The following is a 21145-nucleotide window of genomic DNA, read 5'->3' as shown; positions in this document are numbered from 1 at the left end:
TCCAATCCTGGCTACAGCACCTCCTGAGCAAGCTACTTAGGAGCCTCAGTTTCCCCATTTGGTAAACAGGGATGCTAATACAGTCAGCCCTTGGCATCCAACAATTCAACCAAGCTCAGATGAAAAAAAAAAAAAAAATCCAAAAGGAAAACTTGAGTTTGCTGCGTGCTGGCAACTATTTACATAGCATTTACATTGTATTTACAACTATCTACATAGCATTTACATTGTATTTACAACTATCTACATAGCATTTACATTGTATTAGGTATTATAAGTAACCTAGAGATGATTTAAAGTATCTGAGAGGATGTGCAAAGGTTATATGCAAATACCACATCACTGTTTATGAGGGACTTGAACATCCGTGGATTTTGGTATCCACAAGAGGCCCTGGAACCAATCCCCCATGGATACCGAGGGACAACTGGAATAGTATTACCTGTTGTAAAGTGTAAATGGGATAATGTCTATAAGATGCTTGGTAGAGTGGTGGCCCTTAATCCCCTTCCATGGAAAAGTAGGTTCCTTAGGTCCAAATCAAACCCAGATCATTAGGTTGAATTAAGTGAAATTGTCATTTGTTAAGTTAAAAATCGACAATTTCATATGGTTCAACCTAGTAGCATCCTAAAGGGTTATAGTATTCCACCTGTGTCCACTGGACTAGACTGAGAATTAGTTACTCTTGAGTGTTTACTATGTGTTGTGTACTGGGGTGACTCCTCCATTTATAGATGAAGAAGATACTGAGGTTCTGAGAGGTTAAGTCATGCACCCCAAACTGCACAGATAGAAAGTGACAAAGCCAGGATTTACACCCCGTCTGGCTGCCTCTAAAGCCTGTACCTTAACCACTATGATACAGTGCTGAGTCTGATGCCAGTGGGAGGTCGTCACAAGGAATCCAATTCTGAGTCAGCTGAAGGATGTCATCAATGGCCATCACCCTAGAATCATGGGACCTTGGGATTGAGAGAGCACAAGAAGCCATGGTTTCATTCAAGGAACACGCTTGGCACCTGTCCTTGGGACTCAGGGCCTGGCAGCAGAGAAAGAGACAAGTCAACAGAGTCACATCCATCGTATGAGCACCACGGTGGGCTTGGTCCACTAGGAACCTCAGCATCAAAGCTGAGCGCTCTGGTTGGGTGACAGGCAGAAAGAGGCCAACTAAGATTTCTAGGGTACTTCCTATACAACTGCACCCTCCATATAAATGCAGCTTCATCTCCCTGTCTCACTGGGCTTGGGGACAGGAAGGAGGAGAAAAGAACTAGACGAGAATGTAGAGGGACTTAGGTCTCAAACCCTAGGGACAGCCATCTGTTAGGGGTATCAGAAGGGGAGTAGGGATTCCTCCACCAGATAAAATAGTGGGGCTGCATGAGTGGGTTCCAAACTTTGCACAGCCAAGCAGCCCCTTTTCCTTCATGAAATCACATGTGATCCCGATGGTCAGGTTCTGTGGGTTCCTTGGCCACCCCTGTACCCACACCCTGCTGGGCTCCTCATCTGGCAGAGACTATTCCTCCTCACCTTGATGTGAACCCTTATGTGGACTTTTCTGCCAGCTTCCTGAGCTTCATACACAGGTCTACGAGACAGGAAAAAAGGGAGCAAGAGAAGCAGGGTCCCTCCAAGAAGCTTTCCTGACTCTGAGGTCCTACACTGTCCTCTCCCCTCTAGAGAAAGCCGGGATAATATATAAACATGTAAGACAATGTAACTGCTCACAGCCACCAATGGTCTTGATGTGTTTCCTATGAAGCTACACTGTATTACTGTTTCCATCCAGCAGTGGTGGAAAGTAAGACCCAGCATGTGAAGTAATCTGTTCCATCCAGCTGGTAATAAAGTCTGATGGCAGAGTCTCAGGTCTTAACAAGCATCCACGTTTCCACCACCAGAGATGAAACTTTGGGTATATTTCTTCCCAGACCCTTTTTCAATATGTTGAAGTAGTTTATGAAATTAAGATCACATTGCATATACACAATCTTTTTCACTTGTATTATATGGTGAGCATTTCCCCATTTCATTAAAAATTCTTTGAGCAAAAATTTTTAAAGGATCCTTAGTAGTCCATTTATTTAATCATGCCTCCAATGATAAACATTTAGGCTATTTTCAGTATTATTTTAATTACCACACTGCTAAATATCCAAATATACAAATCTTTGGGGAAGACTCCTTTTAAATCTTACAGGGGTGCATCCTGGGCTAGTCCATTTAGAGTATGTTTCTCAAGGTGTGGTCATTCCAGATCACTTGTGGCACATCATTCGAGGTAACTTATTAAAAATGCACACCATGGGACTTCCCTGGTGGTCCAGTGGTTAAGAATCTGCCTTCCAATGCAGGGTACGTGGGTTCAATCCCTGGTTGGGGAAATAAGATCCCACGTGCCGTGGGGCAACTAAGCCCCCGCACCACAACTAGAGAGCCTGAGTGCCACAACTAGAGAGAAGCCTGTGTGCAGCAACTAGAGAAGCCTGCGCATCACAACGAAGAGCCCACGCATCGCAACAAAAGATTCTGCATGCCACAACGAAGATCCCACATGCCACAACTATGACCTGACCCGAATAATAAAAATAAAAAGTAAAAAAAAAAAATGCACATCACTAGTCAGGGAATGGCAAAGATGGTGATGGTAAAGATAATATCACACTAACAGATAACTATTCATTCAGTACTTCTGTGTGCCAGGCACTGCTTTATACTTTTTACATAAAATAACCCAGAATAGGTCAGATTCTTACCCTCAATTTACAGAGGAAGAAACTGAGGCACAGAGAAGTTAAATCACTTATTAAGGACATACACTCTGCGGGTTACCGGCAGAGCCAGGTCAAATCCATGCCTGCCTTCCAAGCCCAAACTCTTAAACTTCTACCCAGAAGTCTTTTACGATTTTTTAGGTGCCATGGAGCTCTTTGGCAATCTGATGAAATCTATGGTCCCCTTCCCAAAATGGTTTAAAAATGAATAAATTAAAGCACACAGTATTCCAAATGAAACTAATACTGACTCGTAATAAAAATGTTTCAAAATTTAAAATTAGGAATATATGTACACTTTTATGAATGCAATAAATAACAAAATCCAGCAGTGGACTGAATGGCACCACAATTCTGAAGCAGTGGTATATAAATGCAATATACTATAAATGCAACAACTGTAAAGAGACGTGAAAATTTCTGTGAATTTCTACTGGTGACAAAGTCACAGGTATTACTAATATCACTGAGGGTCACTGCCTTCATTCATGATGGAAGGTAGTGCTAAACTGCTTTTGAGAATAAAGATGTACTCTTCCCCCTTCCAAGTTCAAGGACCCTCCGAACTCTACCCATATTAAAAACTCTGCTAGTTAGCTTTCCCTGTCCCAGAGCACCCACCTCCTCTTGACCCCAGCTCAGAGCACCACCTCTCTGTCCCAGCAGGGAATGGGCAGGCCAGGCCTCAGACCCCTGCCGTGTCCCCACAGCCCTATGGAGGGCCCACCACAGCCCTTATGCTGTGGTGACATGTTCCAAACAGATGGTGACCTCTATGAGAACAAAGGCTGCCTGGTCATCTCAGCCTCTCTTCGGCGTGGGGCCAGGCCTGGCCCAGGGCAGACAATAAAGCCACATCTGTGCAACTGACTGGCAGCCAAGGGTGGCCTGAAGCCACAGGCTGCTGATTCACACCTTGGCTGGGGAGGAGGAAATGGTGACGTCCCTGAGTGGGATTCTGGTTTTCTTTCCCACTGCAATAGGCAGGGGGTCCATGCAATTCTGCTTAATTAAGCAGAACAGAAAATATTATCCTTATGTGCTTTAAGGCAACATCTCCCTTCGAATCTAGGGGGTGAGTTGACTATACCTTTTTTTATATTCAGTGATAGGCAGAAGAGCCAAGTGTGATCCTGGGGAAAGCATGTTGTCTTTCTAAGTCTCAGTTTCCACATTTGTGAAATGGGCTAATAACGGTACCGATGTAGCAGACATCTATTGTTTCCACCTGTCCAGGCTCCATGCCCCCTTCTTCCAGCAACAGCGCTCTGAATCTCCTACAACTATTTGCAATTTCAATGGGACTGTCTATCACAACATCCCTCGCTTGCCTAGCCAAAGGGTGGTCAGGTGATCTGGCTGGGCCAATCAGATTCTCTCTTCCTGGAGCTGGACTCTTGAGTGGCCAAAGAGACTGAGGGATGGAGCAGGTGCCTGCTTCCGGTGATGCTCTCATGCCCATCAGCAGTTTCGGCTCCCTGAATGGCTCCAGCTGGCCAGGTCCTTTCTGTGACTGGGGGCTGAGCCAAGTTCTGCCACAGCCATCTTTCCAATACATTTCCTATGGCTTAAGTTAGCTAGGTTCATTTCTGTCACTTGCAACCCACGAATCCTGATTAATACTCCTTATCTCACAGAGCTGCTGCTCCGTATGCAGCTTTTCATAAAGCATGAAAAGCCTTGAGCATATGATAAGCACTCAAATAAATGACAGCTATTCAATAATAACAAGGAATGATTAAGTCTTGAGAACAAAACAAATCTGCAGTTATTTAATCCCTCCCAAACTTCAGAATTCCTACCAGCTCTCACAGACCTCGCTAATATTTCCCATGCCTCCCTCCCTCCCTCCCTCCCTAACTTCATCTTCACTGTCTGCACACAGTCCTCCTGTGGACAGGTGCTCTCTCTCTCCAGCCTCGCACACTTGTCTGTGTCTGCCCCCTCCACTCTCCTGTGAAAGGCGTTCCCCCCACCCATCAAGCCGCGGGAGTGCCCCCGGGTCCCAGCTCCTCCCAACCACTCCAGTGACTTCCACCTCTGATCCTGAGCCGTGGTCCTCCACCTGTGGGGGGGGCGGGGGCGGGGAATGGCCTCCTCCCTCCCTTCCTTTCCTTAAGCCACACCACACGGCTTGTGGGATTTTAGTCCCCTGATCAGGGATCAAACCTGGGCCCCTGGCAGTGAGAGCATGGAGTCCTAACCAGTGGGCGGCCAGGGAATTCCCTATGCTTTCTATCCTTTTGTGGTTCTTGGCCCAGTCAGAAGCCCCCAGATCCTCAGGGCCCCCAGCCACCTGTCAAGCTCCATTTCCATCACTCAAATCTCTCCTGCTTTATTTCAAATATGCCACATGCCAGGGTTTCAGCTTCCTTGCCCTCCTGTTCTCTCTGCCTAAAATTCCTTTATTCTTCTCCACTTGACAGCATCCCTCCTGTGCTCTGTGATCATTCTTGGGTCACCTCCAATGCACTGCCTTCTCCAAGTCCAACTTCCCCAGAATCCAAGGGCATAGGCCTCTGCTCATTCCCAAGTTCCAGACTAGCCCTGAAATGCCCTCCACCTGTCTCTTAGGATACTGACCTCCCTGAGGTCTGAATCCCCGCTTTGAATATCTGTGTATCATCCCTGTGCTCAAAAGTGCCTGGCCGCTGAAGGGACTTACCTTTGTTCAGTGAATCCTCAAGAAAACACCATCAGTATTATAAAGCACAAAGGTTTCTTGGTTATTGTTTTATTGAAAGTGGTAGTTTTGGCAGAATTGCCAGATACAGTACAGGATGCCCAGTGACATGTGAATTTCAAATAAACAATGAATAATTTTTTAGTATAAGTATGTCCCAAATATTACATGTTTATCTGAAATTCAAATTTCACTGGGCATCTTGTATCTTCCCTTGGTAAATCTGGCAGCCCTAAGTTCTGGGATGGCTGGGGAGTGGCCTGTAAACACAGGCAGGGGAGCTCTGTGCGCGCACTCACACCCAACAGAGGCACCTCTGGTCCCTTCTCCCTTCACCGCCTGAAGAAGGCCCTGGGCTTGGGCTCACCACCCTCCTGCAGGCCTGCACCCGGGCCAGGAAGTTGAGGATAGAACACCCTGGAGTCTGGAGAATGAGGCAGAGGAAGGATGGCCCGAGGCAAAGCTCAGGCCTGTGGGCTCCTGCCAGAGTCCCTGAGGGGTGAACCCCGCCCAGCCCCTGCTCACTGGCCCACTGGTGGGAGACACTGGGCCTCCCGCGTCTGTCACATCCGCCAGTCCCCACATCCCGGCAGAGGGCAGAGATGCCAGCTTCACCCAGGCTCTGGATGACCCCAATGACAGGGGATCTGTGAAAGGGACCACGGGGCCCCGGTTTCTGGGCATTATCCCGGGCCAAGAAGCTCTAAGGACAGCTGTCCCAGCAGCACCCTCTCAGGCATTCTGCACAAAAGCTCATTTAATTTCTCCACCAAAGCTGCCCACTTCCCAGAGGAGAAGGCTCAGGGCCAACAGCGAGTGAATGACAGAACCAGACCAGAGCCCAGTTGCTGGACACAAAAGCCATGTTCGCAACCCTCCGGCCACACGGCCTTCTGAAGAAGCCTTGTCTTCTCTCCTCGGGCCAAGGGTGCTCACGCCTCATCACTTGCGCCCACCAGGCCGACAGGACGCTCATCTGGCGCTCCCTTTCCTACAGCTGCAGTGACCCCCAGCTGGCCTTGGCCTCCCAAGGGAAGGAGAAAACTGAGTCACACCAAGGAAGCCATTCCCCCCCAGAGCTCTTTCTCCAAAGAGAAAAGCACACGCAATGTGCAACAGGATATGAGTGTCCTAGATGAGAAGTACCATGCATGGGGTGATCCTCCGTGCCTTTTTTGGCAGTGTGATAACTCTGCAGCCTGCTGACGCCCATGCACCTCCGGGTGGGTGACAAGTGGATGGGTGATTCACCCAGGGGAGTGGGGGATGGGGCACACCTTTAATCTGAATGACCCTTCTGGTGCCCCCATGATCTCAGGGTGCAGACCCTTGAACTCCAGCCTGCAAGTCTTTCCAACCTATTCAGATGCAAATACTACGGGAGGGAGGGTCTCCCCACTGAGCAAGGAGCATTTCAACCAGAAAAGCACCTGCTCAGGCTTTCTTTCCCTCGTGGTATTTTAAACTAATCTCTTGCCACTTCTTGGGTTTGAGGACTAGAAAGCTACATCCAGAGCCCTGGCTCTGTGGCAGGATTTGGGGGAGTTTCACAGGCCAGCGTGTATCTGGGGAAGACAAGCTCTCGGAGGAGCTGGAGAATTCTGCTGCTTCAGGACAGGACAGGGTGGTGGGGATGTGGGAACCTGGCTGGAGATGCCACGGCCTGGCACTGCTTCTCTTTTAAACTGAGCCTTTTTTTTGGTTTTTTTTTTTCAAACTAAAAACAGGAGTATGTGTTCCCTGCAGAACATTTGGAAAACAGAGAAATGCACAGGTGAGCAAAAAAAAAAAGTGACACATATTTTATCAGCTATGTTTCTGTGCTTTCACAGATGCATATTTTCAGCCTTCACTTGTAACCAGGTGGGAGTCAGCCTGAGCACGTTGTTTTGCCACCGGCTTTCACTATTTCATATTCCCATGACAGCAGATGGAATATATTTTTGCCATCTTGATGTTATTCTAGCTCGTGGATAGAGCATGTTTTATTTATCTTGTTCTCTACTGATGAGTGTATAAGTAGCTCCCAACTTTTACTATCATAAATGATACTATGTTTGTAGGCTCCTAATATAGCTTTTAGTTACTGAGCCCTTACTCTATGCCAGGCCCATTTAATCCTCACATCAGCCCCATGAAATTGGAACTATCATTATCCCCATTTTACAGATGGGGAAGCTGAGGTGCAGAGAGGGCACATAATTTATCTGAGGTCACACTGTTGGTAGGTGGCAGGGCAGGGATTTGAACCCATGCTTTTTGGCGTACTTCCCCTGTTTACCAGAAGCAAGCAATGGCACAGATTCAAAGTCTGAACTAAAGTGACATTTCAGTAAATCTGAAGATATGATAGCCCCACCCCCTTTGATCTTGAGACAACCGCAGGAGCCCAGAGTGTAAGAGCCCAGGCTGAGGATGACTTGGCAGGTGAGGTGAGGGGCCTGGCTCCTTGCAACCATGGACCAGAGGGAACAGGATGGCACAGTGTGGCTGACAAGGGCCATCATTTTTCCATCAGAAGAAAGCAACAGCCATTAAAAAAACAAACAAACAGAACCTACCCGAGGGGCCTTAATGCCTACTGACAGTACTACCTCTGTGTGACACAGACTCGGCACTGGACACGAATCCACCTGTAGAGGAGGTAGGCGGGCTCTGCCTTGCTCAAGGGCCTATCCCAGGGCAGCAGGGTGTCCCGCCTGGGGCTGGCTTCCCATAAAAGCCTCGTGAATGAAAGAGCATGGAAAACACAGAGCAGGCCCCTAGGGCAGCAGGCAGGAGAGAGGCAGAGATGTGATCACGGCTGTTACCGTCATCGTTAGTGCTAGTTTTCATGACTGCCACTGACTGAGTGCCTTTTATACAGGAGGCATCAGGCTCAGCAGTGTGAGAAGTGCCCTATACCTGCAGGTAAGCACGATTCCTGCCCCCATGTTACAGATCCTCGGGGTGCTCGCCTGCAAGGTCACCCCACTCAGGAGCTCATGAAGAGAACCCAAAGCCAGGCCCTTTCTTCATGCAGTCATGGTGCATCCAGAAGAAATGTGCTGGGAGCTGGTGTCTATCCCTCAGCAGGAGGGATGGAGAAAAGACTGAGTACATACATTACCTAAACGAGCACACAATCATCTCAGAAGGGTGATGCTGTCCTTGTTTTCCAGATACGGAAACTCAGCCTGGGGGTTGAGGGAGTCACCCAAGACCAGGCAGAACTTGAATGCAGAAATGTTTGTCTCTGACACCCAAGTTCTTTTCACTCAAGTTTGCTGGCCCACCCTGCATGTTTCTACCAAAGGGGGTGCCAAGATGGCCGGGGGGAGGCAACGTGAGGCTGGAAAACAGAATGCAGCTAATTTGGGCAGCAGAGTCACAGTGTGCTCCAGACCACTGAGCCTGCCAGCCAGAGGCCTCCCATTGACTGAAACAAGAATGCTGATAATAGTGCCTTATAAGGGCGTGACCCAGCCTGCAAAACTCCATTGCTCAGAGGAGAGACCCCGGGCTCTTAGAGCCCGGCAGCTGGAGAGGGAGGTTTCAAGGCCAGCAGCACAGGGCCTACCAAGCCATCACTCCAGGGGCACAACCAATCCAGAGCTTCCCCGGGGTGAGAATGACTAAGGGCTGGCAGCGGCAGCTTGTGCTTGGGCAATCCAGGCTGGGCAAAAGAACAGTGAGATGAGGGATGGAGAAACTGGGGCCTGGAGGCTTAAGTGATTCACCCAGGGTCACGTGGCTCAGGGGTGGGATCACAGGGCTGCCGCGTCAGATGCGTATATGTACGTCAGTCCCCACGCTGCTACTCTTTGCTGTGTGACCTTGGGCATGCGCCAAACCTCTCTGAACCTCCATTCTCAAGGGGAAAACAGGAACACTAGATCCTGAGTGTATACATAAATCCTATAAATTAATAGAAAACCAATAACTTAATATACTGAAAAAGGGGCAAAAGATAAAAGAGGCAATTAATCACAGAAGAGGAAACTCAAATGGCTGACAAACATGTGAAAAGAGGCGTAACTTTACTAGCAAGCAGGAAAATGCAAACAAGCACTGCCATGAGATACTATTCCGTACCCACTAAAAACTCTGACAATTCGGAGTGTTAGCAAGGGCCCAGAGCAAAGAGACCACAGACGCTGCTCCCAGGTGAAAATGCACAAACTCCAAGAGCCAGCAATCCCACCTCAGCTGTATGTGCAAGGAAGCAGCTACAAGAAAGCATCCTAAAACTCTCCTACTGGAGCTCGAATAAACAGGGGTATATTCATAAACGGAATATGAAACAGCAGTTAAATTGAACTGGAGCTACATGTACCAACATAGATCTCAAAAGTGTAATGTTTTTGTATAGTTTTAAAACTCTCAATACAAGATCTTGGGGGCTGTTGAAAAGCTAAAAACATTAAAAGGTGCATGGGGCTTAGGTGGGAAGGGGGGTGATTGCCACAGGCACGAGGGATCTTTTGGGGGGTAATGGAAATGTTATAAAACTGGATTGTGATGATGGCTGGACAGCTCTATACATTTATTTAAAAAATCAGCCTATTGTACACTTCCAATGGGTAAATTTATGGTATGTAAATCATACCTCAATAAAGCTACTGAATAAAAAACATCATATCTATTGCTCTATTTTTAAAATGTGTGTGGGAATGACAAGCACCAAATGTAGGATAGTGTTTTTATTGGGGGGGGAGGAGATTGTTGGGGTTGTGGGGTGAGTACACGGGGGCTTTGCATCTGCAACATTTGATTTCTTAAAAAATAAAAATAAAAACAATTTGAAATGAATCGGGCAAAATGTAAAGATCTCACAGCTGGGTGGTAGATAGATATTTAACTTACTCTGTGTGTCTGTATATTTGAAATTGTGTATTAGTATAATGGAAAAGCACCTATTTTAAAGAGCTGTTGTGATGACTAAATACACACAGAGAGCTTAATCCAGTGCCTGGCCCACAACAACCGATTAAAATTTCAGCTATTAAGATTCTTGCTTCTTTAACTACTCCGAGCATCTTGCTCTTCTTAACATCTAGAGATCTCAAGACAAAGCAAGCCAGTGTCTCCTGGCCCTTGCTAACGGTGACTGTTTTCTAACCCCAAGGCTTCTGTACATCCCTCTCCAGTGCTGGAAATGGGGCGATCCGAAAAACCCCTCCAAAACCAGCAGGGAACACTCCCTCCTCCCCTCAAGCCAAAAGATAACCTAGCTGGGGAGGGTCTCCCAGGGTGTCACACTTGAAAGGCCCCTTTCCACTCCTTTCCTGGAGCCCTAGCCTCCAGGGCAGGAAAGATGCAGGCAGAGAAAGGCCAACAGACAGAGCGCAGTGGCTCCAGAGAAGCTCTCTCCGAAAGATAATATCGTTGATGCTACTGTCAACAATAATCGCTACCCACCACGGGGATCTCAGAGGCCCTGGAAGCTTCTGCCCCTGCATTCTCCAAATGTGGCCTATGGCTCTGCCCTTGGGCCCACTGACGATGTCTCTCTGCCCACAGATGAAGGAGGCTGGGACTAGGCATGGTGAAGATGCCGCCCTGATGATGGAGAAGATGCTATTTAAGGTGGAACAAGTGGCCCAGCCCTGAGGGGCAGCCCTGAGCTCCATGTGCAGCTCTCCAACAAGATCTGCAGCACCTGTGATCTGTTCCCTCCCAGGCAACTGAGTGATGAGAGGTGGAGGCTGAAGTAGTAGCATATAGGGAGCCGGTGGCGGGGAACCCTCTGTAACTTGCTTGTATATTCTCATGCAGGGGGTAAGAGGTCACGGTGTGCCTGATTTTGCCCTCCTGGGGGACACGTGTGGAGACATTTTTGGTGTCACAATTATGGAGGGGGATGCTACTGGCATTTAGGGGGTAGAAACCAGAGCTGCGGAACATTCTACAATGCACAGGACAGTCCCCCACAACAAAGAATGATCTGGCCCAAAATGTCAACAGTGTTGAGGTTGAGAAATTCTGCCCTAGAGAGAAGTAGCAGTATTTACACTTTGCAGGTTATAGAAGGTGGAGCTCAGAGAGGTAAATCAACCAGCTCAAGGTCACACAGCAGGAAGTGGCAGAGTCCTGGACTGTCCAACTGGCCTGTTCATGCTCTCTCCAGAGTGGCTGGGCCAACTTCAGAAAGGAGGATACCAAATGGGAAAAAAGTCCAGGCCCATGCCAATGGCTACTCCATGCCCACTCTTCCTGGAGTGGTGGGGGCAGGTATGGCTTGAGAACAGGAATGAGGGTCACTGGCAGTTTCTGGTCGGTTTCCTGCCATCACAGCACTTAATTTTCTCTGTTCTTGTGCATGACTCAGGCTTTGGTGCAACCCACTGCCCCTCTTCATCTGATGAACCCAAAAGGTTGGCTAGAAGGGAGGGGGCCTCTTGAATCACAAGAATGACTAAACCCACATGCAGAAAAACAAATTCATGATGAAATCCCTCCTCATGTGACTTTGGCATGTTCCCAATCAGAGTGACATGGATACCACGGGGCAGGGAGGCAAGCATCTAACGGTTATGGAATGTCAACCCTGTCATCCCAAGGTCCCTTCCCCTAGGAAGTGGGCACCATTACCCCCATTTTACAGATGAGGAAACTGAGGGTCAGAGAGGCCACACAGCTAGCAAGTTGTGAAGTCAAGGTTTAAACCCAAATCCATGTTAATATTTGAGACTTGTCTGAAGAGGCCGCTGAAAAGTGGTTGAAGGCTTAGAAAGATGCCCCTCAAAGCTGCAGAACCTCCAAAAAAGAACTGGCAGGGAGGGATCTAAAGAGAATAAAAAGCCTCAGAGTGATCACAAACGATGGCAGATTTCCCAGTTTTTAAGAGGACTTTGCTTAGGGAAACTACAGGGTATGAAATCTGCAAAGTGGTGTGGTCTGGTGGAATAACCCTTTTGGGGGTTGAACAGACTTGCATTTATGTCCCTGCTCTGGCCCTGACTGTGACCTAAGGCATAGGACCTCATCTTTCTGAGCCTTAGTTTCCTCATCGGCGAGATGGGCTTAAGAACCTGTGCCTGGTAGTTGTGTGACACAGAGGACAAGAGAGAGTGGACAACGATGCCTAGTTCTGGTGGCTGTATGTATTCTGGTGTTCCCAGCTCATAGATCTGGTGGGAGGCAGCATGGGGAATTTCACACTTCCTCCTGTTGCCATGTTGGTAAAAACTGTCTTCATACCAAAGAGGTAACTCAGTTACACACTCAACAGGCTCAAACAAGAAACCAAGATCGGGCAGCATTTGAAACAGTTAAAAAAAAAAAAAAAAGGACAATTTAGCCCAGCTCTGGAATCAAGGGAAACTTCACTCTATTTAAAGATGCCACAGGTCCAGGAAATAGCTTCCCACCGCCTGGCTTACAGGCTCACACAGCACACCCTTTCTCGTAGAGAGTGCAGAGTGGATTCCCAGCTATCTCCTTTCAGAACTGCATACACTATTCGTGGAGGACATGTAGATCTACGTTATAAGAACGAGCCTCTTAAAAAAAGAGATCCAAAGATGACATGCAGGGAGGTCAAGGAGCTGAATTTAGCCAGCCAACGCCCCTTGCTCTTTATTGTTCTATACTTCTTTGTTAGGATTTTTTTCCCCCTCCCTCTTGCTCTTTTTTCCCTCCTGGTTAACTTCTCTGCAGCTAGGTGCTGCCACTGCCCCCTTCTCACCACCAGAGACACCAGAGCCCCATTCCCTCCTGCAGAGAGGCCTCCCCAAGGCCTCACCTGGGCCCAACACCCCACAGCCCCATTATCCCTCTACCTAGAACCTCCGAGGTGGTCCCGGGGCCCCTTGAACCCACAGATTCAGCTCCTAGGCTGGTGGCGGAACCCATTTCTCATGGGGGGGGGGGTCACCATCTACCCCAGGCACACCTTCCAGAGGCAGGGAAAATCGAATGCAGCTCCGCCTTGTTCCAGAACCTGACACCTCCCTGAGCCTCAGCCTTCCCATCTGCAAAATGATGCTACTGGCCCATTTTCTCAAGTCGTGGCCAGCTCTAACCAAGATTCCCAATTTGCCAGGGAGATACCAGGGGAAAACTTTCATACGTTTTTAAACAGAAGTTACTGGAGAGAAGGAGCAGGGACTTTAAAAAAAAAACAAACCAAAAAACAAAAACCTTCCCATGGTGCAGGCACTCAACGTATCCATTCTCAGAGATCTCTATCGCTCAGGCTGGCTCCTCCAAAAGGACAGGGCCAACCTGGCGATCCCTGGTGGGGCTCCCTGTGGCTGGGCACTGCGGGTCTGAGTGCCTCCAGAGAAGGAGGGACAGGGCGAGCGGCCTGAGAACAGGCGCCTCTCTCTCTGTCTCTCTGTGCCCTACACCGGCTGGGGCCAGACTTCTCCACGGATGGGCAGGACGGGCCGGGGAGGTCGGGGGGGGGGGGGTGACAAGGGGGAGACGGAGAGGGGGAGAGGGGCGGCAAAGAGGCGAGTGGGGGGTGAGGCGGGAGGACAGGGTGGAGGAGTGGAACAGGGCAAAAGAGAGGAGGGGGAGGGGGAGGGGGAGGGAGGGAGGAGCCGGGAGAGACCCGGGCCGCGCAGCAGCAGGGCCGAGGCGGGAGCGGCGGGGAGCTGCGGGAGGAAGCGCAGGAGGCACAAGTTTTCCGAGCCGGGGGCTTCTCGGCCGCCCCCAGCGGCGCACGGGCTGGAGGGGGCGTGGGGGCCGCGCGCACTCACATAATGCTTGTTGGGCACCCGCCGCTTCTGCACGTCCAGCACCTTCACCTCCACGATGCTGCGCCGCGGCGGCATGGCCGCTCCTGCGCGGGGCCGGGCGCGGGCGCGGGGGGCGCGGGGCGCTGCGGCGCGCCGCCGCGGGCCGGGGACCGGGGGCCGAGCGGGATCCAGAGCCCGGGCCGAGCGCGAGCCGCTGCCGCCGCCGCCGCCCTTCGCTCCGCGCGCCCTCGGGCCCCGCCGCCGCCCGCCGCCCGCCGCCCGCCGCCGCCCGCCCCCGGCCCGCCCCCCGCGCCGCCGGCCCGCCCCCCCTTAAAGGGCCCGGCCCCCGCCGCCCGCCGCGGCGCGCGGACCCGGCGGGCCCACGTCCGGCCTCTGCTGGGCCTTTGTCCCGGCGGCGAGCCCCCGAGGCCGGGGGAGGGGGAGGGCGCGCATCCGCCGTGCGGTCATTGATTGATTGATGGGTGGATTCACTCCCTCACTCACTCCTTCCGATAGCCAGCCGCGGTCCGGCGCCGGATTTGAGGGCCGGACTCCAGACTTCGAATTCCGGCTCTGCTGCTGATCCACTCTGTGACCTTGGGCCAGTGGCTTAACCTCTCTGGGCTCAGTTTCTTTATCTATAAAATGGGCCCAGTGCTACTGCCTACCAACCGGGGCTGTCCTCGGGATTAAGTGCATGTGAAGTCAGTGGCACTGTAAATGTTGGCATAGACTCAGCCCCAAGCCACGGGGATTCAGGGAGGAGCAAGAGGCCAAAAACTTCTTCTAGGCTTACAGTCTGAGAGATGGGGAGAGAGGGAGAGAAGTACCCCCACCCCCAACATGATGCAAGTAGGATAAATGACAGCAATAGCAGCAAAACGGGGTGAGAGGGTGGTGAGTGAGTGAGGGGCGGTGGGTGCTTGCTGGCCAGGCCACTGATTCCCAAATGTGGGGCACTTACTCCATGCCAGGTGCAGTGCCTCCTGCTTTTCTTTTTTTTTTTTTAAATTTTCTTCTTTGAATGTTCAGGACAGCTGCTGGGGGAGGGGAGGGGAAAGGTGGTTGACCATATTACAGAGGCAGCGACTGAGAGCAGCCTCGAGTCACAGAGCTGTGGGGGGAGCCCATGGCTGGCTGGCTCAAGGCATATTTCACAGGTTGACGCTTAGGGTGGCTGGGGCCGCTCCACATTTCTTTATCCAGTGCCTCCTAGCCCTGGCTGGGCACTGAGTCATTTTCAGGAGATGCTGGCTGAACAGACGTCTGAATGAGTGTACACATAATGCATGGATAGGACGTTTAGGCCCCTGGCCAATGTTCTCACACTACTAACCAGTAAGCAGGGCTCTTTCCAACCAACCACGCTGCTCCCCTCCAGGCCTGAAAGAGCCCAGGGCTCCTTACCACCCTGGGTCCAGGGTCAGCCTTTGAAAGAGGGTGGGGGTCATGCAGAGAGGACGCTATGTAGCAGCCCCGGCCAGCCCACGCAAGAGTTTGGTGCTGATTCACTTTGGATCCGCCCCATCACTTGCCCCTCTGACTTTCCTGCCGGGTTTTACCACCCTCCTCTGGTCCTGGAGGCTGGCCAGTGTTGCTTTCACAGATGGATTCCTTGTCCTCTGGCGTCCTGTTGGGCTTCAGCAGTGGGGTCCTTGGCAGGAGACTGAGGGCAGGAGGAGGGAGAGGTCTGCGTGTTCACTTCCCAGGCTTCCTTCCTGCGGGGCTGTCCTTACCAAAGGCACCCTTCCTCACACTGGCTCTCTCAGGGTTCCTTCTAAAGCTCGTACCAGTTCTGCCGGTACCGCACCCTCCCGCTTTGATTCCCCAAGCCCTGCCTGCACCTGTGTAAATGGACTGTTTAATAAACTTTCCTCTGTGACCCAGTTTGCAGGGGACATTTGGTGCTGGGACCCTCATTGACATAACGCCTGTAAGTCACCTTCTTCTCATTCACAATTGCAAGTCAAAGGGTGTGGAAACTGTCCAGTATGTTGAAGGCCTGGCTTTTCTGTGCGTTTTGCCTCATCCTCGGCGTGAGCCAGGCCCTCCTAATAAGGCAGAGCCAGAGAGGGCAGACGCTAGAGGAAGTCTGTGAATCAGCCAGCTTCCTCGGTTTTCCCAGAAAGGCAATGAGACCTGTCCCCAGTTGTGCCCTGAGCAGCAGAGCCGGTCCTCAGTCCTCCTGTGTTCACCTCTTCCGCAGTGGCAGGCCTGGCTGGGGGAGACAAACCTTCCCCTGCACCTGCCCACAGCAGAGATACCATACCTACATCTTTCCATGCCCTTCCTTTTTCCTTTTTTTATTCTATTGTAGTGAAATATACATGACATAAAATTTACCATTTTAACCATTTGTAAGTGTACAGTTCTGTGGCACTAAGCCTATTCACATTGTTGAGCAACCATCACCACTGTCCATCTGCAGGGCTTTTTTGATCTTCCCAAACTAAAATTCTGTACCCCTTAAACACTAACTCCCCATTCTTCCTCCCCAAGCCCCTGACAACCACCACTTACCAAGTGTGTCACCCTGGGCAAGTCATCCTGACCTCTCTGTATCTCCATCCCCGCCTCTGTAAAATGGGATAAGAATAGCCACTGACCACATAGACTTGTTCTGAACTCTAAATGAGATAACACAGGTAAAGCACATGCATTTTTGTTGCTTCGTTACTAGCCAATCTGTTACCCCCTAATATCTCCTTTAACCTGCATCCAAATTCCAAAGCTAACTTTAATCCTGACTCTGCCTTGACCTACATTCACTCTTCCCAGTCTGGGCCCTCTTTTTTAGCCCCTGACTACGTGTCCCACCACATCTGCCACCAGTTGTCTCCATTTTCCCCATGTCCTTACAATAGAAATGACTTATCTCCAGAAGAAGGCATATTGCGTTTTCTCCTACCAACATGCCTTGGCATAAGCTATGTATTTCACCACCTTCTCTGCCGGTGACCTCTTATTCAGCCTTCAAAGCCCAGCTTGGATGTCACTTCTTCTAGGAACCTCTGCCTCCCAGGTATGTAATCACTTCCTCCCCTAACTAACACTGTGTCTTGTTGCAGCCATCACGCTGGGCTGTAATTGACTTATGGATCTGACAACTTTGAGAGACTCTGAGCTCCCAAGAAGCTGGAATGGGTCTTTTTTGTCTCAAATCCCCCCAGCATCCAGCACAGACTAGCGTAGAGAGGCCCTGAGGAAATACTTATAGGATGAATGAACCTATCGCCATCTCCTTAACTCAAAACTCAATCCCTCACCGGCAGCATTAATCAGACCTTCAGGCGGGGCTTCCTTTTGTCCCTACCCATCCCCCAGAGATGTCTTCATGCCAAGCTCCATTCTGTCCACACTGCTTCCGGGAATGCTGGCATTCTCCCTGATTGTGGTGTGGAGCAGACAATGTAGAGAAGATGGTAAATCTGCTGCTTTAGCTGATTTTATCCTTCTAAATTCCTGTTTTAGAAGTGCGCTTTGCAAGCCTGAGAGCTGCAGACCATAGAAAATCAATGCTGTAAGCCAGCAGACCACAGACTTCCATATGGCAGGTTTATTTGGGAGGAGGGCTACACATTCAAGGAGCATTGAGTCCCTCAGCCTGAATTAGGTTCTGGTCTTTATGTGATTTTTGGTGTCTGTTGGGCTGGCAGGCTGCACTTCTCCCAAATCCCAAGGTCCCAGGGATGGACAGCCTGGCCCAGGAAGCTGAGGCCTGCTCCTTTCCTGCCTGTCCCCATCAAGTACCTTTGAGATTCTTTCCAGGACAAAGCAGGAGACTTGGAAAGAGAACCCCCCCGCCCCCAACTGCTGTCTGATTGGCTGGCACAGCAAGATGCTTGTAATTAATACGACTAAGCCTGCAAATAGTGAGTAGCCAGGTACATGTGGTCCTGTGGAATAGGTCATGGATTATAAGGAAGCAAGCCTTAAAGCAAAGTTCCAGGTGCCTAGGCTGCACGGTAGAGCCTCTGGGGCTGGGGAGGAGGTTAAGTGATGTTACCTCAGGGGCAAGAAGGCGATCATGACTTCCTTCCTCTCATCTCCCATCTTCTTCCTCTTTCCTGGAAGCCAAAATGACCTTCCTCTGAAAAGGAAGCACTGTTCATGATCCTTCTCTGCTCAGAAACCCCCATGGCTACCACTGCTCACAGGTGTTCATGTGCTTTAGGTTGGCATTCAAGGCCACATGACCTGGTCCCTTCAGTACTGCTTTCATCTCTCCCTATTTAGTGTTTATAAATTGTGCATATAGCTGTCATTTCCCTACTTGGTAAAGGGATGTGTGTGTGTGATAATGTAACTTTTATTGAGCACCTACCAAGTGCTATGTATAGCACCAAACATTCCATATCCACTTCTCTAATTTGCCCAACAAATCTGCAGTGTATTATTTTTCCCATTTTCATGTGAGAAACCCAAGCTTAGAGAAGTTGCCCAGAGTCATAGCATGGAAAAGTGAAGCTGAGATTTGAACTCGGAATTACTGGGCTACCTGACCCATGTTCTTCCCATTGATACCAGAGCCCCCTTGAGGACAGGGCTGGTGTCTTCTAAATGTTTGTATCCACTATCCCCCATTAAGTAGGTGTCCCTCTGCTATTGCCTGAATGCTTGTGTCCCCCCAAAATTCATCGTGAAATCAAATCCTTAGTTTGATGGTATTTGGAGGTAGGGGGTCTCCTGAAGGTGATTAGGTCATGAGAGTGGAGCCCTCATGAATGAGATTAGTGCTCTTTTAAAAGAGATCCCGGAATTAACATATACATGCTACTATATATAAAACAGGTAAACAACAAGAACATACTGTATAGCACAGGGAATTATACTCAACATCTGTAATAACCTATAATGGAAAAGAATCTGAAAAAGACTATATATATATATGTATAACTGAATCACTTTGCTGTACACTTGAAATTAACACAATATTTATAAATTAACTATACTTCAATTAAAAAAATTGTGTAAAATAAAAAAGTCATGAGATATATGTAAAAGGAAGCATATGAATTAACATTTTTAGAAATTTAAATGTAAAGAAAACTTATCAATCTGCATTTATTCATGAGCTAATTATTTACAATAAATATACCATAGCACAAACTTCAGAGAGTGAAAATAGGAAGCCCAATGAAAAAAGAATTTCAACTCTGCAAAAATTAACAGTGAAACATTATGTCACTACATTGTTTCACAAGACAAGAGAAGAAAAAGTATCTAAATGTATATGAGCTATTTATCTTCAGCTAGAAGGTTGGCTCCACGCGGGCGGTCCAGTCTCATTAGTTATTATCCACCAACGCCAGCGCGGTGCCAGCAGGCTTCTTCCCCAGTGTCTGACCCCTCCTTACTGTTCAGCAAATATTTGTTGAATGAATGAATGAATAACGAATGGGTGGTTGAGTGGATGGATGTGTGAAAGAACATGTTGATCGCAACAAAGGTTTGGGCTCACATCTCAGGCCAGTGGGCACACACTCCAAGGCCTCTGAGGGGGTCAGGCCTGGTAACTCGCATCTTGTCCACACAGCCTGGAGAAACTTGCAAAGACTAGGTGTGTTAAAAGGTAGAGGTCACCGGCCATTGAGCCGCTTCCCAGTCTCTCTGGGTGCATTTCCACATTTAGCCACAAGGTGGCAGCCTGTCACGGCCGCCAAGGCACCACCGCAGTCACCATCCCCCCCCACTCCCTCGGACCCCTCAGAGTAGCAATACAATCATCCCCAGTGCTTCCCACACCCCGCATTCCCAGGCAAATCTAAGTGCTTAGTTACTCAGTAAGTTTGTTCCAGTAAGTTTGTTCCAGTGCATGTGAAGGTTACGATTCAGCCCGGCCTGCTCAGATAAAGTATATCAGAACGTGATCCCAAAGGTCCTTAGCTCAGGGAGCCCAGTTATGTATTCATTAATATTTATTTATCACATATATGCAAGTATTTACCTCTTATATGAACAGGTGTTTATTGAGCCCCTAATATGTGCCAGGGACCGTACGAGGTGCTTGGAATACATCAGTGAACTAAATAGGAAAAGATCCTTTTTCTGGTGGCGCTCATGTTCTAGCAAGGAAGGCAGACAAAAAGCAATAAACATAAGAAATAAGGCAATTATACAGCACGTTAGAAGGTAAAGTGTGTTATGAACAACTGAGCTAAGCAAGAGGGCTCAGGAGGCAATGGCCTTCACTTCCAGAACCCCGCAGGACACACACTGGGACGGGGACTGGGCCAGAGCTACCTGACAGCCCCCTGTCCCAGGACGAAGGGCCTCTGAGGGGTCTGTGACTGGTTACTCCCACCAGAAAGAGACCGAGGTGTGGACCTTCAGAGCAGGGGTTCTGAAGGAGAGTCACAAAGAGACCTATGCCAGGGACGGGGCAGGAAAGGGTCTCCGTAGTGAAGGGAGCCTTGAAAGACCCTACAAATCTCACCCTGAGAGAAAGAGGTGTTCCCGAGATACGGCCGAGAGGATGGGGAGGGAGGATGCAGTGGTTTTGAAGACAGCTGGGGGCATCCAATCAGGTTGCTTGTCTCCTAGGGTCACTGAATCCCTGTCTCCAGCAACGTACTTGCCTTGGCCTTGGGCTCTGTTTTCCCAGGATCCCAGACTGGGAGAGAGGGGTCTATTTGGAAACTGTGAGGTGGCATCCCCTGCCATGGGGACTGAACAGTGAGCATGTGAAACAGCAGAGAGAAAAGGATCAGACAGACCTGTGGAGAGAAGCAGGAACGGGAGGTGAACACAGAGTCCTGGCTTCCTTTCAGGTCATACCCTTCCGGAAGCCCCACTGCATCTCTGTTCTGTAGTTACTTAAGACACCCCAGTGTCTTAAATCCCTCTTTTTACTTAGTCCATGTAAGCAGGTGTGAGACCCAGATTATAGATGTAGGCGTCCGAGAAGGACATCATTTCTTAATTTTCTTAAATCAGCTTAATTTTTGACCCTGCCTCAGCCACTTTGGGGGTCCCCAGGTTCTAACAGGATTTCACACTAAGTGAAGCCCCAG

The 21145-nt window shown here is 49.6% G+C and overlaps 1 protein-coding gene across 4 annotated transcripts in view; it reads right to left on the bottom strand.

Moving 5' to 3' along the window:
- Positions 1-14293, bottom strand: part of SH3PXD2B (SH3 and PX domains 2B) — a 177039-nt gene extending 162746 nt beyond the window's left edge. For all 4 annotated transcript variants that reach the window (XM_057729057.1, XM_057729063.1, XM_057729028.1 and 1 more), the window contains exon 1: positions 14154-14293. In XM_057729057.1, the coding sequence (XP_057585040.1) occupies positions 14154-14228 (75 nt within the window). In that variant the 5' untranslated portion in view covers positions 14229-14293. The remainder of the gene's footprint in view (positions 1-14153) is intronic.
- Positions 14294-21145: the final 6852 nt, after the last annotated feature.

Source organism: Hippopotamus amphibius, chromosome 1 (genome assembly GCF_030028045.1).
Source record: "Hippopotamus amphibius kiboko isolate mHipAmp2 chromosome 1, mHipAmp2.hap2, whole genome shotgun sequence".
In the NCBI taxonomy this organism is placed as follows: Eukaryota; Metazoa; Chordata; class Mammalia; order Artiodactyla; family Hippopotamidae; genus Hippopotamus; species Hippopotamus amphibius.
The sequence above is the reverse complement of the archived record's forward strand: the minus strand, read 5'-3'. Positions and strand labels throughout refer to the sequence as shown.